This window comes from Amblyomma mixtum, chromosome 10 (assembly GCF_055824585.1).
Source record: "Amblyomma mixtum isolate Tamu chromosome 10, ASM5582458v1, whole genome shotgun sequence".
NCBI classification, from domain to species: domain Eukaryota; kingdom Metazoa; phylum Arthropoda; class Arachnida; order Ixodida; family Ixodidae; genus Amblyomma; species Amblyomma mixtum.
Window position 1 is genome coordinate 111,916,984 of NC_143021.1, and position 17,013 is coordinate 111,933,996.

The 17,013-nt window shown below is 44.5% G+C and overlaps 1 protein-coding gene across 5 annotated transcripts in view; it reads right to left on the reverse strand.

Annotated features, from left to right (window-relative positions):
• The window catches only part of LOC149326691 (ryanodine receptor-like), a 539,764-nt gene that overhangs the window by 78,633 nt on the left and 444,118 nt on the right, over nt 1-17,013 (reverse strand). For all 5 annotated transcript variants that reach the window (XM_089562900.1, XM_089562898.1, XM_089562899.1 and 2 more), the window contains exons 97-103: nt 13,381-13,437; nt 13,165-13,236; nt 3,804-3,908; nt 3,044-3,125; nt 858-928; nt 338-403; nt 185-264 (exon numbers count right to left, since the gene is read on the reverse strand). In XM_089562900.1, coding sequence (XP_089419026.1) covers nt 185-264; nt 338-403; nt 858-928; nt 3,044-3,125; nt 3,804-3,908; nt 13,165-13,236; nt 13,381-13,437 — 533 coding nt within the window. The remainder of the gene's footprint in view (nt 1-184; nt 265-337; nt 404-857; nt 929-3,043; nt 3,126-3,803; nt 3,909-13,164; nt 13,237-13,380; nt 13,438-17,013) is intronic.

Sequence of the window (17,013 nt, forward strand, 5' to 3'; positions counted from 1 at the left end):
GGTAGATATTTTTTTTCCTGCTGGTCTCGCATTACATTCGTGGTTTTATTTTTTTTTCCCACTGGGCAGCATGTAAAGTTGCCCCTCACATTGCGTTCATGCCGTGTTACATTCTCGAGTAAGTACGGTAAGAAATGTGAGCTCAGAGCAGTGACCACCACCTCATCTTGGAAAAGCAACGTACGGATTGTAAATTTTCTGCTGCTCCATGGCCTTCTGGAAGTCCTTGGGTGTGATCCAGCCCGAATTCTTGGAGTCGATTTCCTACAAATCAAGCGAGGGTGAGTAAAAAAAAAAGACACTTGGCAGTGAACACCGTGAGGTGTAGGAAGCCCACCTGGAATGAACTTGATGAAGTGAGCTCTTTGAGTTTGAGGAACATGTCAAAGAACCGCAGGATGAGCTGCAAGGGCACGACACCACAATCACAATGACGTAAGACACAGAAAATAATTGCACAAAAAAGTGCCACAGTACTTAAAACGCATACTAGAGTGATTTATTTTGTTGCCTGGCAGTAAATGAATAATAATACCGAGAACACCTGCTGTCAAAAGTGCGACATTATAAAAAAAACCTAATTTCATCACCGACTTTACTGACAGTCTAGAATCAGCCCCAATTCTGAGCGTAAAAATTACACAGTTCACAAATAAATTTCAAGGAATGAGCCCCGGATGCGAGGAAATTAAACTCTTTCATAAAAGTCGCATCCCATGACAGTGGGTGCCCAAACCAGAGCATTGTGTCACAAAGCACTCTGCTGAAAAATGCCTACTCTGCTCAAAAATGCCTGTTTTTAAAAAACCACTTGGAGGGTTGTGCCCTGCCTGATGAAAAGCAGCAAGATTTCTGACCTCAACATTTGAGGCGGATTCCACCAGTGTGTCCACCATCTGCTTCCCAATGGTGCCATTCATCACATTGCCTGCACAGAGAGGGCAGAGCACAGTTTCCAGTCATTTAACAAAATGCTCACTCATCAGCGTAGACCAGCGTCCCAAAACATACTTCCATACACTGGCCGAAATCGAATATTTACTACTGCCTTATGCACAAAACAATAAAAAATCAGCAGCTGAGCCGTAATGAGCAATGTATATATTGTCAAGTAGTGGTGACTGCAGTACGGCAAACAGGAACACAGTGAGAATGTCTTCGAAACGAAACTCTTTATTCGGGCTGACTTGCGCCCGCAAAGAACTGAATCACTCGGCGGCGGCGTAGCAACAAGCGTGCTCGGCGGCGGCGTAGCAACAAGCGTGCTCGGCGTTCGCCGAATAGAATGACCGCCGCTGTCGGCCGTGCTCTTTTTAAAGCTGATAGCGAACCTTTGAGATAAAGCTTTAGAAGTTACCAGAACATTCTGGTGCAAACTAGAATCTGCTCCGTCCGGATGCAATCAATCGAGATAATTCTAGGCGCGTCTTGCGTCACAAACGAAGCGATAAAGCGGCGTGCCGGCAGCCTTGAAGCATCAACAAATAAACACAGCAAACAAACGCTACAAAGATTCGCGGCAATATATATTTGGCAATACAGTATAAAGCTCCTTAACTCAAGCAGAAAGGGGCCAGGGAAAGTGTTTGAATTGTTCAAAAGTTTGATTTATCGAATGACCCCTGAAAAACTTAACTGCTTGCACGACGGTATTTGGTGACAGAGTGGGCAATGGATGCCTGCGTTACAGACAAGAACGACGCAGCTATGGCCACTTTCCACCTTTCCATCAATGCTTTATTGCATGCACACTGCTGGGAACTGTTTCACATCGTAAGGGCCTCCTGGGCACCTTTCATTCATGGGGCGGTGCAGCTAAGGCACAAGCAGCACTGTGGTGCAGTTTTGGCGGCCCTACGTAAGGACAGAACCACACGGACTGAAACGAAGGAAACGCCCAGGGAAAGAAAAAGGGGGGAGAAAACATTAGCCATTCAGCGTACGAAACATGAGCTGGTTGATGCCGGCTGGTCGAGTCACTCTTGCTGGCACGAAGCGCAGAGACCGTTCACTATCACGCCCACCACTGCACGCCTCTGTGAGAGGTGCGTGAGCCATGAGCGACTCTGCAGTGCGAAATGTAGGTCTCCAGTAGGGCTGTTTCGACAATCTGTTGCTTTGCAGGTCATACGCAGCCTCCAACCTCGTTTGAATCAACCAGTGCGAGATATGTAGTGTCTGAATTAAGGAACGTACACCACCATACACTGGGACTGAGCCGGCCGTTTTAATCATCCAGAGTTCTGAATTAACAAGGGTCCATCCAGTTGTGCCTAACAACAAACCAGGACAAACCATAGGCAACAACTGCTTTACAAAATCAGTGCCTTTAAGAGACAAGGTAAGTTGCTGGGCAAGTTGGTTCCGATGTTCCATGACTACAGCGCAACGAACGGGACAAGAAGAAGGGCACAGGCAGGGACACAACACAGCGCTGACTCACAACTGAAATCTCTGACCTTTAAGAGGTCAGAAAATAAGCTGTTGATAGCACTACTACAGGATTCTGGGAAGTGGTGTTAAAATCCCAAGAGCAGTTGCAATGGCTTACTGCCCTCACATGATCTGTTGACAGCAAGGTTGCATGATCAAACCATGGTAGCCATGGTAGCCAAATTTCAAGGTATAGACGAAATGTGAAAACACGCCCATATGCTGTGCGACGTCAGCGCATGTCAGAGAACCCCAGGTAGTCTAGATTATAATCCAGAGCCCTTCACTATGGGGCCCCACCCATCGCTTTGGGACATGAAACCCCACATGCCATATACCATCACGACTCCCAGCACCCTTACACTCCCATCCTTGCAGCACAAGGCCCCTGAGAATGAAGATGAGGCTGCAACGCTGATCCAAGCACCCGTTTCAGCTGATCAGTTATTTCCACACTGACAGTCAACTCCGTGTGCACCAACAGGGCCCCTATGGGGTCACCGAAATGTAAGTGCAGGCCTAACACCAGCACAGCAACAAAAGTAAGGTGCATCAGTTCTCTTATCAGACAGCAGTCAGTAAAACAAAGCAATGCAGCATTTATGCTCACCTTCAAGCATACTGAGCATCATGATGACCATCTCCTGTTGAAGCTGCAGCAGCTCCTTCAGGAGGTCTAGCTGACTCGAGTTCTGGCAATAACAGGAAACAGGCAGTGAACATCACACAACCGGGCAACTGGGCATGCAAGCCGTAGGTGAACAATACAGGAGTGGTGACATACACTCACTGCAGAGCACCAGTCACATAAAAGGCAAAAAGAATATAGCAGCATGTTTACATTTGGTTGGCAATGTAAAGCTTGCTGCTACTTGCAATGTAATAGTTTAGGGTAAAAAATTCATGCTGACTGATCAGACATGATGGGCAAAAACACAACAAAGCAAACTGAAAATGAAGTCAGCTACAGACAAGGGGGTGTATACAAACAACGAAAGTTGTCTCTGCTTGTTCTAAACCCTTGTACCCAAGTTTCCTGCTCATTTCTACTCACATCAATGTGCAAGCTTTTCAACTGCATGCAGAGAACTGTTTATATCAGTGCATTCTGCCTTCAAAGGACAAGCATAAGACGATGTTTGTACAGTGACATGACATGGTTTGTTCAAGAGTGCCTGTTTCCCCCAATTTTGCTGGTGCATTGCTGGCAATGCAACCACTGCTGCGTTTAACCGCAGCGCACCTTTCTATGGCAATGCCAACAGCTATTGGGTGGCCAGGAAACCACGTTCCCATAACTGGAAGTAAGAACAGCAGTGCTTTGCCCTGAGTGACCGGTTGTAGTCTGGTGTACCCAAAATGGGGCGTACCTTGGACAGCTTGTCCTGCATGTGCGCAAAGAGGAAGAGGAAGCCACCCACTGCGTCCCACAGACGGCTGTGCGCCAGAGCCTGCTGGTTCAGGGAACAGGGACCCTGCAGCAGCCAAGGGAGAGGCTGGTCACTCTGAGCTCTCTTGGTTGAGCAATTCAAACTTTTTTTTGGCACATCAATGTGTCCATGCATCCAAGACTTTCATTCATTCATTCATTCATTCATTCATTCATTCATTCATTCATTCATTCATTCATTCATTCATTCATTCATTCATTCATTCATTCATTCATTCATTCATTCATTCATTCATTCATTCATTCATTCATTCATTCATTCATTCATTCATTCATTCATTCATTCATTCATTCATTCATTCATTCATTCATTCATTCATTCATTCATTCATTCATTCATTCATTCATTCATTCATTCATTCATTCATTCATTCATTCATTCATTCATTCATTCATTCATTCATTCATTCATTCATTCATTCATTCATTCATTCATTCATTCATTCATTCATTCATTCATTCATTCATTCATTCATTCATTCATTCATTCATTCATTCATTCATTCATTCATTCATTCATTCATTCATTCATTCATTCATTCATTTTATTTCATCTCTTGCCATACAAATTACCAAAACACTGACTGAACCCATATCCAGAGGCTAGTGTGAGGTTCAGAAACAAAATATATGAAGGCAATGACACAGCGCTTGTGAAAAATGAAAAGCACAAAATCACGGCGAAAGACCGAAATACATCATACAACAAGGAAAAAATAAAATAATGTATATCTTGCAGCAGAATGAAAAGATCTTTCATGAACGTCATGGTACAACCGACACAAACTGAAGACAACTGTCAAATATATGTCAAATAAGGCTCATAAAGTATGTTCGCAATGCTCTATTTGTTTCATGGGACTGTTTTATTTCTGGGGGTAAAGCATTCCAAACCTTGGCTCCTGAAAACTGCACCAATCTTTCGCTGTAAATGTTATAATTCGGTGGTAGATTAAAGTTACTATGTGTAAGGTTTCTGTGTAAGGTTCTGTAAGGTTTCTGTAAGGTTCTATGTGTAAGGCTTACTTTTCCATTTCTACACCAGCACACTGCCCTTTATTCACAGCCACTGGGCTGGAAAAGCTACAATGAAGTGTTCTCTGTCAACGCACTGTCAAGTGTGCAAGCAGCGCTGTATACAAATCACCCACTTCGTGTCACTGGACAAACTGATAGACCTCATGAGCATGTGCTGCGAATAAAAATGGTGCAACTTGCATCTCCCAAGGCACTGCAAGAAGTGTATAAAATGTGAATCGAAGCTGAGCAATACGAAGATTTTAGGCAAAATCCACAACAATGCGGCATGTGAACTCCTTGAAGCATTTTTTATCAAAAAAAAAAAAAGGGAGAAACAATGTATTAGTGACACCTCAGCATGCTTGAAACAAAAACAGCAACTTTTCCTGCCAGCCCGAGTCTCATGTACAACTACAGGAGAGTACTTATGTAAGTGCGCTCTTTCCGAGTGGAACACTTGTTAGCGCTTGTCCAGTCTTCCTGTAAGTGATGTGTGCTTTGTGTTGTGCTAGGCAGTATGAAAGCACCGACTGTTGGGCGAGCGGATTTTGCATGACAGGTGTGAAATAGCGCAATGGCACAAAGCCTAAGACGAGAGCAGAGGGAAGAGTAGAAACAGACACAACACAGCGCTGAACTCGCAAGTGGCATTCACATCCTCTCTTCCCGGGCCACGTTCCGTTGCGCTGCTTCTCATCCATCAACTAGGCAGCAGTCCTCCTTTCTTTTGTTGCAATAACACCTTTTATTTTTCCTTTTTTCCGCGAGCAGTGCGTGAATGGAATGCACTTCACGCTTCAGCTGTATTGCAGCCGAGAGTCCTCAAATTTTTAGAGCTTGCCGAGCTGAGTTTATTGCCACAAAACTGACTAAATTTTGTTAAAATGTTGGTGATGTATGATTTGAATTGTATAACTGGTGCCCTCGAATGTTTGTTCTTGTCTTGTCTTTGATCTTGTTCTTGTCTTTGCTTTAACTAGACCCATCCTTTTTACTGTATTACTGTTCTATAATTGTTTTATCTGGAAGTTGTTTATTTTTTTTTTTTCTCAATGCGCCCACCCCTGTAAAATCCCCAGATGGGGTTGACAGTATACCTAAATAAAAAATAAATAAAATATAGCTCCACCACCTGACTTTCTTTGTTACTGATGAGCTGTAAAATAGTATTTGCATGGCTGAAGCATGAAGCCATGGACCTGTCTACCAAAGTATTAGCATTGGGGAAAAGCATGAGGATTACATCCTGAGATATTTAAACATTCAGTCATTCCTCCTGAACGCACAAGAGCAAGGAAAAATCAACAAACAATTATGCACAAGTAATGCAAAAGCATTGCGACTCTACTCTATATCAATCTGATTCCAAGTCTCTTCTAATTACATTCCTTTGCAGTTAGTGCAGTTGTAAGTACTAGAACTGGTCAACATTTTCCCTTTTCCTGCCTTTGATCATGTCACACCATTTTGACTACCATATTTTCTGGTGTATAAGACGCACTCATGTATAAGACGCACCCGCCATATATGCAAGCTGTCATTGAAAAAGTTCGTATATAAGACGCACCAGTGTATAAGACGCATATGCCATAGGAAGCATAAGAGGGTTCTCAGGCAGCTTCCACCCTCTCCGTTCGATGACGTTCTACGTCACACCTGCGGTAACTCAGGACGTTCCACGTCCGCCGCTTATGAACGTGGGTGGCGCTGATGAACACTCTCAAGGTTAGGTTACTTGTAAACATAAATACCCCCGAAAGCAGAAGATTTGACAGCCGTCGCCGTAGCTCAGAGGTAGAGCACCGGACGCGTAATTCGGAGGTCGTGGGTTCGGATCCCACCGGCGGCATGTGGTTGTTTTTTCTTCTGCTTTTCTAATCAATTAGCATTGAGCGATAACATAGTCAGTAATATTCTAAATTGATCAACACAAGTTAAATAAATAAATTAAAAAAAAAAATCCCCTGTGCCCCTTGGTTTCTGTGGCTGTTTGCTTCTGTCATATTTATAACGAGCCCCTCATTCCCCTTCCCTTGTTTGCTTAATTGCTTAGCGAGGGCCTCGGTTCTGGCAGCCTTGATGCCATAGGAAGCATAAGAGGGTTCTCACGCAGCTTCCACCCTCTTCGTTCGATGATGTTCTACGTCACACCTGCGGTAACTCAGGACGTTCCACGTCCGCCGCTTATGAACGTGGGTAGCGCTGATGAACACTCTCAAGGTTAGGTTACTTGTAAACATAAATACCCCCGAAAGCAGAAGATTTGACAGCCGTCGCCGTAGCTCAGAGGTAGAGCACCGGACGCGTAATTCGGAGGTCGTGGGTTCGGGTCCCACCGGCGGCATGTGGTTGTTTTTTCTTCTGCTTTTCTAATCAATTAGCATTGAGCGATAACATAGTCAGTAATATTCTAAATTGATCAACACAAGTTAAATAAATAAATTAAAAAAAAAAATCCCCTGTGCCCCTTGGTTTCTGTGGCTGTTTGCTTCTGTCCCAGTTTACCCAGTTAGGCTAGTGAGGCTTAATAAACCCGATTGCGCGACCATCGCGATATGCACCGTACCTGTGAGAAATTCTTAAGCAACGCTAAGTGATTGAAAAAGGCAACACTCACGCCATACCCGCCCACGTTTTAGCAAAAAAGAAAGAAAAAACGAATGAGCCCCCCATGAGTACATCTTGTCTTGGCTTGTCTTGACAATGGCGAGAAGCGCGATTGTCGCCATCTTTTGGCATTTCTCATTACTTTTGTTTGGGGCCTCCGAAACGGCCGCACGTTTGTGCTCCCGAAGACATCATCCCCGCCGTTTCATGATAAAGTTGACATAAAAAAAGTTGCGCACGGCGGTTCCGGTATTAAAGCAATAACCGTGTTACAATCCCGTTACTGGTAGTGATATTTTTTCAGTGAAAAAAGCTTGAACATGAACCCGAGTAATCTCTGAACTTGGAAAAAAAAACAACGAAAAATTCGCATATAAGACGCACCCTTGTATAGGACGCACCAGCAAGATTTTTGAAAAAAAGCCGCGTCTTATATACCGGAAAATACGGTAATCGCAAGTTTTGTAACACTGCTTTTTGGGTGATACCAGGTTTTTGTGCTGAAGAGCCATCTACAACTTTCACATTAAAAAATTGCCAAACTGTCCTCAGCAGCTACAGACTAATTCTGCGTACAGTAGAACCCCACTGCAGTGAATTCAGCTAAAAGTAAAAACTCAGATATAGTAATGCGAAATCACAGTCCCATTTCGCCTTCCATAAATAACTCCAAATCATTTTTGTGAGTGCATGAGTATAAATACCTTAGGGTCATTTTTCATCTAAACTAACTTGGACTAAGCATGCTGAGTAATCGTCATCATCAACCTGACTGCGCCCACTGCAGGGCAAAGGCCTCTCCCATGTCTCTCCAATTAAACCCTGTCCTTCACCAGTGGCGGCCACCGTATCCCCGCAAACCTATTAATCTCATCTGCCCGCCTAACTTTCTGCCGCCCCCTGCTACGTTTGCCTTCTCTTGGAATCCACTCCGTTACCCTTAAGGACCAGCGGTTATCTTGCCTTCGCATTACATGCCCTGCCCAAGCCCACTTCTTCCTCTTGATTTCAACTGGGTTATCATTAACGTGCGTTTGTTCCCTCACCCACTCTGCCCGCTTCCGGTCTCGTAATGTTTACACCAGCATACAAAATGTTGAATTTTATCAAATGTAATTTCAGGTCAGCACCTCCTCAAAACTAGAAAACTATACTATACTTTACTAACATACAGTCTGTACTGGAGTATATTATTTGCAGTGTTACTTAACGGGACCCATTAATGGGGCCTATTAAACCTATTAACGGGATGGGACCTATTAAACAGGCAGAGAAAAGAACGTGGTTCGGAACGATTCTCTTCAGAATTTATATTGGCACAGTTAAAGTAGTCAGGGAAACTTATTCTTTACCTCCTCAATTTATACCTAAGAGGCAAGATCACCAGTGAGAAATTAGAGAAATCAACTGTTTCGTGGGTCATTTTTTCTGTTCAGCAAGACATTAACTGCCACATAAAATTATTGCATGCCTAACTGAAGAGTCATTTTGGGGGCTCCGTTGCCAGATCTGCCTTTTTGAAAAGGTGGCTGCCTCTGGGGAGTGGGCAAAAACTGGTTGAAAACCATGCACATGCCAAATACTGAGGGGGCTATAACCGGGAACATACAGGAGGCATCTCGAATTGGGAGAAGAAAGACAGGGGGGGGGGAGTGAAGCAAAACCTGTTGAGGAGAAACAGTGGGAGGTTTGTTTTCAACCAGTGGAGCATCCGTGTGAAAAAGGCAAACAGGTGGATTGCTTGCTTAGCTGTCATTTCTGTTGTCATCCGCAAGGTGAAAAATTGGTTTTTGGGGAAAGGAAATGGCGCAATATCTGTCACATATCTCGGTGCTGCAAGGGCAGGGAGGAAGGTGGGAGTGAAAGAAGAAAGAGGTGCCGCAGTGGAGGACTCCAGAATAATTTCCACCCCCTGGGGATCTTTAACCTGCACTGACATCGCACAGCACACGGGTGCCTCTTGCGTTTCACCTCCATCGAAACGGGTTTGAACTTGGGTACACTCCGGCTCAGCAGCCGAGCGCCCTAACCACTGAGCCACCTTGGCGGCAGGACTTGCTTTTTTTGTGCCACCATATATTTTTTCCTTGTTTGCTTATGTGGGTCTCATGGAAACAATATGTATCCCCCCCCCCCAATGATGCTTTTGGGCGCAGCAGGTATTTTAATTAAATAAAAACAAACAAATACAATAAGACATCTTTAATCTTATAGATATTAGTTGTAATGAATCAAATCTTCCAGCACCAATCTGGCCTGTCGGATTTCCTCTTCTTACGCGGATTTTTCGGTGGCAGGGGGACTTCATCGCTGTCATCACTGGACAAGGCACTTAGGTGGGCTCCTTCCTCGTTCTCATTATCATTGGACTCCGAATTCACAAGCAATTTTAAATTTCTTCGTCCGTCAAAGCGCGGACGAGTGTGGCACATAGCCTCATGGCTGCTGTGCACAGACCAAAACGAAGTGACTCGGATGTGGAAACATGCGCGCCATCTGTTGTGTAAAATTTACCCTACAAAATCTATGAATTTACGGAGTCTCTCCATAGATGGCGCTACATGTTTGCATCGTTTTTTTTACACGAGTATTATCGGGAGCAGCAGGGGGTGAGTCAAAAAGCCAAAACAAGTTAACTCGAGAGAGGCAGGGGGTGTGCATATGTGGTAGCTCGAGTTATCTCGGGAGTGGCAGATTAGGGGTTAATAAGGAAATGGTTATAATAAACAGCATCTGGCCATGCCACAGTAGTTCCTACAGATCACAGCGAATATCGAGGATGATAAAAATGGCAGTGAGGAAAAGCCAACTTTTCGAAGACCCTGAGGCTGTAGAAAAACTGAGGATTGGGCGAGGTAGTGGTGATCCATCGTAAAAAAATCCAGCGCTTAAGAACACGGACAGAGGACACGGTGAAACAGACTGACGGCGGTGCGGCTGTGTGGCACACGGAAAAAACAAAGAGTGAAGCCGGCTATGCATGCAGAAAGAAGGACAGTGCAAGTGCAGCGAGGTGTAGAAAAGGGAAGGAAAGGGGCAGTGGTGGCCTGAAGCGGACACATGGCAACACTGCCTGGGCGGCCCTGCTGTGCTTGACTGTGTCACGACTGCCCTTTAAGTGACACATAGAAGACGACACCGTGCTCTCGCAGAGCTTTGATTTTTCACATCAACTCCAACGCATTGTAGTAGTTGTAGCCATGTTAAATTCATGCAAATGTGGCACTTCTACAAGACAAACTCGAAAACGTGATAAGTGAAAATATATAATTATAATATAAAGGGGCAATAAGAGCAGGATGGATGGTATTTCTTACTTTCTTTTATAGACCAGCAATATCTTTGGTAGGTAGCCTAGTAATTACCAGACAGCATCTTCACATCCGTGCAACGCCAACTTTCGTCATTGTAGGGGAGCGTTTAACTTCAGAATAGACAAAACAGATGAAACAACACGAGACACCAAGTGAAGCGCTCAATGTCTCGTGTTGTTTTTGTCCATTCTGAAGTTAAGCACTCCCCTATAATAACGAAAGACCAACTAGCCCTTTTTAAAGCACTGATCCACCACCAACTGGTGTAGTAAAGATTTTTGCTGCTCTGGGCAACTACACCATAGTGTGGGGTGTCAGCACCACCCAAGCACCAGTTCCATTTCGCCAGCTACACGACAGATGGTGACACCTTCCCAGCATTTCCCCCATCATGGTTTCCGCCGTTCCTGCTTTGAGCCAGTGGTTCAACGGAACAGCTGTCAACCTGTCCGCCATGCCGTGAACTTGCGAAAACTTTTGTGAGCATCGCTCTAGCCCCGTGTTTCTATGTGTAGACAGCAATAAAAGCTATGATTATAATCCTCAGGCCTCTCCTTCAGTCATCTCACCCCTCACAACAGGGGCCGGGTTCTATTGCCTACACATGCATGTTACTGAGCACTTTTCAAGGAAGGCTGCCACGGACTAGAAGACGAGGTAGGCTATGGCATGGGCTGCAGCGCTCGTGCTAGTCATTAAGCAGTATAATATAATCAATACAATATCAATCAATCAATCAATCAATCAATCAATCAATCAACCAATCAATCAATCAATAAATCAATCAATCAATCAAATCAATATAGTTTGCACCTGCTGAGATTTTAACAAAAGGAATGCGCTAGGTCCTCAGAGGTCCCAGTATTTTTAAAGTCGAGCAAGCACACTGGTCTTTCATAGTCAAGTTCTGTGTCAATTTTAGTTTCAGACTTTTGTAGCCTGTTGCAAAAACAAGATCGTCTTTGTTCTCATGTGGAATCTTGTTCAGCAGACCTAGTGCTCGGCATCGAAAAATGGCTATCCCCTGATATTGCTGATTCTGAGCTGTCTTTCTCGAGCCACTTCTCGATATTTCGAAAAGACCGAGTCACGTCACGTGGAGGCGGGGTGTTAATTGCTGTGACAAAGAACTTGGAAGCATACGTCATTCCTACAGATTCTCGCCTCGAGATTTTGTGAATAGTTGTCTTCTACAACTTGTGCCATCAGGGTCTGCTATCGCCCACCTGATTCACCCAAAGAATTCACTGGACATATATATATATATATATATTAATCATTAAATTTTGTACAAAATAAATTTCCACGCCTGCCAATATTCCTGGCCGGCGATTTTCACTATCCAAGCATCGACTGACGTAACGGGAGGCCCCTGGGTGACACAAGAAAACGTGAATGTCAGAATTTTGTTGACATTCTTTTTTGGTTTCAACTGCACCAAGTTGTTTCTGTCCCTATACGCGGAGGTTCGCTCTTAGCCCTTGTACTGACCACAGAGCCAGACAGTACGTCAGTGAATGTATTAGACCGTATAAGTGATCACAGCATATTGCAGTATGAATTCACAATAGCGAAGAACATAGCAGAAAAAAAGAAGCAAGTTATATTTGATTACTCAAAAGTGAACACTGACATGCTGATCAGTGACCTGGCATCCTTTTCTATGAAGTTCATGCATTCATTAGGTTTTCATGATGCAAATGAAAACAGGATACTTGTTCGCAACAAACTGATTTCACTTAGCGAAAAATATATACCCAGAATCACTACCACTGACTCGACACAAGGTCTGTGGTTCACAACACACAAAAGGTGTAGCATAAGCAAGAAGAAACAGGTGCATTCAAAAGCCAAATGGTCGGGCTCCATGAACGACTGGAAGCATTATCGCGAGCATGCACAGTTTTGTAAATCCGAAATTGAAGCAGCGAAAGATAAATTTTATAACAGGTACATTTCAAGTATGCTCCAAAGCAACACAAGAAGATGAAGAGTCACCTCAGGGTAGCACCGTGGCATCGCCCTCAAGTGTGCCAACTTCTATGCGAGTGGAGGGGATAGTCCGCTGTGCACTGGTCTTGGTTTTTAGGTTTTTATGGGGTTTAACGTCCCAAAGCGACTAAGGCTATGAGGGACGCCGTAGTGGAGGGCTCCGGAAATTTCGACCACCTGGGGTTCTTTAACGCGCACTGACATCGCACAGTACACGGGCCTCTTGAATTTCTCCTCCAAAGAAATTCTAGCCGCCGCGGCCGGGATGGAACCCGCGTCTTTCGGGCCAGCAGCCGAGCACCATAACCGCTGAGCCATCGCGGCGGCTGTCCGCTGTGCACTGCTCACCTGAATGAATTCAGTGAGGGTGTTGAACACCTGCTTGGCAACTGTGATGGCCCTGCAGAAGTTGTCCTTGCCCTGAGAAAGGTTGAAAAATAGTGCACTCTCATTTGCTTCTGAAAAACGTCGCCCTTTTGTTTGTATGTTGTCCTTTCACAGGCAACTACACTGACACAAGCAAGCAAAAAGAAATGGCCAGCATGGCAGCAGTTTCTCACTCACCGGTTGGTCAATAACTTCCTTACTCGAGTAGTGCCAGTAGAAATCCATGATTGACTCCTGCAACAAATTGAGAACCACAGAACTGTTTAACGAGAATTGCGTTTCATAAGCGGCTGCCAGAACTGAACGGCACTGGTGTTGCAGCTTCCCATAAGCCAGGGAGGCTTTAAAAGAAGATGCTGAGGAACCCTTTCATCTTTGCCTTCCAAGATGCATGCAAAAAAAGAAAGAGAATGCAGAGACACACAGCCCCTTGGAATTCTGGCCAAATTCAACATTACAGAAGACTGCCACTCTGTTGAGACATTCTTAGATACGAAAAACAATGTGAGAGCATTTGGTTGGTAGATTCAATGCGAAAAAAAAAAAAAATCTGCTTGAGAGGAAAGCACCTCACATGTCCATCAGTTACAACGTCCTCACAGCACTCTCAAGGCAAACCGGAAAGAAAAAATAAAAAAGCCCTTTCCCCCAAGGAAGTCCCTCTGCAGGGAAGTTTTCTGCAGGGAAGCGTTCCTTTGCAGAAACACACAAATTCTTGCAGCTGCAAAGAAAAAGGCATCCTACCCACAGCTGCATGCGAAGCAGAGTGGCAGGCTCTCTGCGTTGCACGTATGAAATGTGCTGCAGATGAAGAGGCATGGCCTGCCTGTTGACAACTATGGACTTTTTTGGACTGACACAGCATGCGCTGTCATAGCACGCAATACGGCCAGATATCAATGTTGCATATGCCATATGCAACAGAAAGAAAAAACAACATATGGCAATAACCCAAAGAGAGGTCGCCATGGAAGAGAGAAAAAGTGACGGCGGAAAAACAAAACGGACCGCACTGTTCAGCTCAGTTCATACATAGTGCACTGAATGCTCTCATTTGCAAGGTAATTCATAGTAATTACTGTCCTCATACAAGGATGCCCCTAGCAAGTGCAGCCTTTCTGGGGTCACTTTGATGAGACAAGGAAAGAAAGTAATGAGTGCCTCCAGAGCGAAACAGTTTGCTACGAGCAGTTATACAGCGGCCAAAAAAGAAAAAGTGCTGGAGGAGAAGCCAAAATATACTCCAAGCAGCCTTAGCAGTAAACAACAACAACAAATATTTGAGAGCAAAGCCAGCATTCAGTAGGGAGCCATTTATAGGGATTTAGAAACACAAATTAATAAATACAGCAGCTCATCGATTTTTCCAATTTTTCTGACTCCAACAACTCAGACTTGCACGATATTTCAGATTTTATTGAGTAAGTGCCAGGTGCCTCATAGGAACATTTATGGTTTATTGGGGTTTAACGTCCCAACGCAACTCAGGCTATGAGGGACGCCGTAGTGGAGGGCTCCAGAAATTTCGCACCACCTGGGGTTCTTTAACGTGCACTGACAACGCACAGTACACGGGCCTCTACAATTTCACCTTCATCGAAATTCAGCCACCGCGGCCGGGATCGAACCCACGTCTTTCGGGTCAGCAGCCGAGCACCGTAACCACTGAGCCACCGCGGTGGCTTCATAGGAGAGTGTAGTCAAGAGTTTGACGAAACGTCGTCTGGTCAGGTAGAGGCATAATAAGCATAAAAGACGCATGCTTTTGCCTGGTTTCACCCATTGTGAACAAGGAAGCCGTAGGGCTTCCGAAACGTCAATACGTTTCATTAAAATTTTGACTTGGTCAGTGACCCTATGTTTTTATTATAGGAGAGTGTACATAATCACGAGCAAAATTTGGACCATTGGGCGTCCAAAAGTTATATATTTTGGATTAAAATAGATGCCAGCAATGCTGCGGAGATATTATTTTTGACTGCAAGTTCATTTTTCGATCCAACATGGACACGAGTGGACATGCCATCACAAACAGCCAGCCCTTAGCTGCCGTGAAACATGGAATCTTAGATTTCAACAGAGGCAATCAGATAGACAGGTTTAGAGAGGCTTGGCTATCTGGTAGGGGTGCGGAAATAGTGAAAATTTTGAATACGAATATGAAGAAAAAATGGCTTCAAATATGGAATTAAATATCAAATATCTGTTCAGTACGAAAAAAAATTATTTCAGAAAATGATAAACAAGAAACTGTCGCGCTTATTTTTTTCAAAATAGTCTACAGTCTTTGCAACTGAAATAAACAAAACTAGACTCCCTCGGCACCGTATAAGAAAACATGATGTGCACATAAATGCATATTACTTAATTGAGAGCATAATGGCACCCAACGTGTAATGTGGTCATGCAAAATGAGATCCCTAAAATGACAAGACTGGCAACAAAAAAATAACATGATGGTTAGTAAAACCTCCCTCATTCAGAGTTCAACGGACAGCAGAAATGCCCGAATTATCTGAAGGCCGATATATAAAATGCCCTGTGCCCCCCCCGCCCTAAAAAAGCCTACCGAAAATGAGAAAAATGCAGCAAAGACTTATGAAGCAGCCCATCATGCGAACACCTGTAAACCCATGAGGAGCGCCCAGTTTCGGTGTGCTGGAAGAACAGGGGGGGGGGGGGGGGGGGCATATTGGCATTGGAAAGGCAAGACTGCTAATAAGAAATGACCAGCGAGGTGCCAGCCAGCGTCCGAAAGTGGAGCCTCACGCAAAATTCAGCAAGTAGGCTTCCCCGCAAACACAGTTCATCGAAATGAGACGGCGGAGGTCACACTCAGAGACTTTCAATGAAGGTGACAGGACAAATGCCATTAAGTATGCAACATATTACGCAAGGATAAGGATAAAAAAAAAAGTGCGCTTTCGTGTTGCGATTGCTCGAAGCATGGGTCGAAGTGGGTTGTCGGCCATCTTGTTCGCAGCATGTGTGATATGCGAGAAAGCCCACTTGCGGAATTTCGCATGAGGTGAAGCCTAACTGCATCGCAATGCGATCGGTCGACACAAGAAGAACGGCGGGAAAAAAAGGGAACAGGACCTTTGTATTGTTTTTCTGGAAATTTAAGCTGGATCATCGGATAAGTAACAAGTGGAGGCGGGCTAGTTGGTGGTTGACTATGGAGTGCATATTGCAACTGCGCAAAACGACGCAGGACGAAGAGAGGTCTTGTCCGCGTCTTGTCCTGTGCTTTCCTCTCTTCGTCCTGCGTTGTTTTGCGCGGTTGCAATATGCACTCCATTATCATCGGATAATTTGGTCAGGTATTGTGGTTTTGCCAGAGTCAAATTTATGAAAGTCAGTGCGCGATACAACCACTGCAATATTTGGGAATTTTTTAATATTCGAAAGTTCCCAAATATCAATTGCCTGAATGCGAACACAAATTGAATATCAGACATGTACAATTCGTATTCGAAATTTCGAATATTCGCACACCCCTATTATCTCTCAAGCTAATCCGCTCGATGTTGCCACCGGGGTGCGTGCGGAAAACGGGATAGCGCCACATGTGGTGCAGCCGTGTCGCACAGTGCGGCATCGCCGATGTGAAGTGGTGGAAATATGAAGCCAGCTTCTTGAATGCAAACTAGTACTATCATTCTTTGCCAACAGAATGTGGGAATCTGTGATGAAGTTTGCGATTTTTGAAACTGGCTTTTCACAGCAAAATGATTTTTTTGAAGCTCTAGGATTTGTCGGACTGTTCAATTATCTGAACCATTTTCCAGGTCCCACTGAGAATAGCTC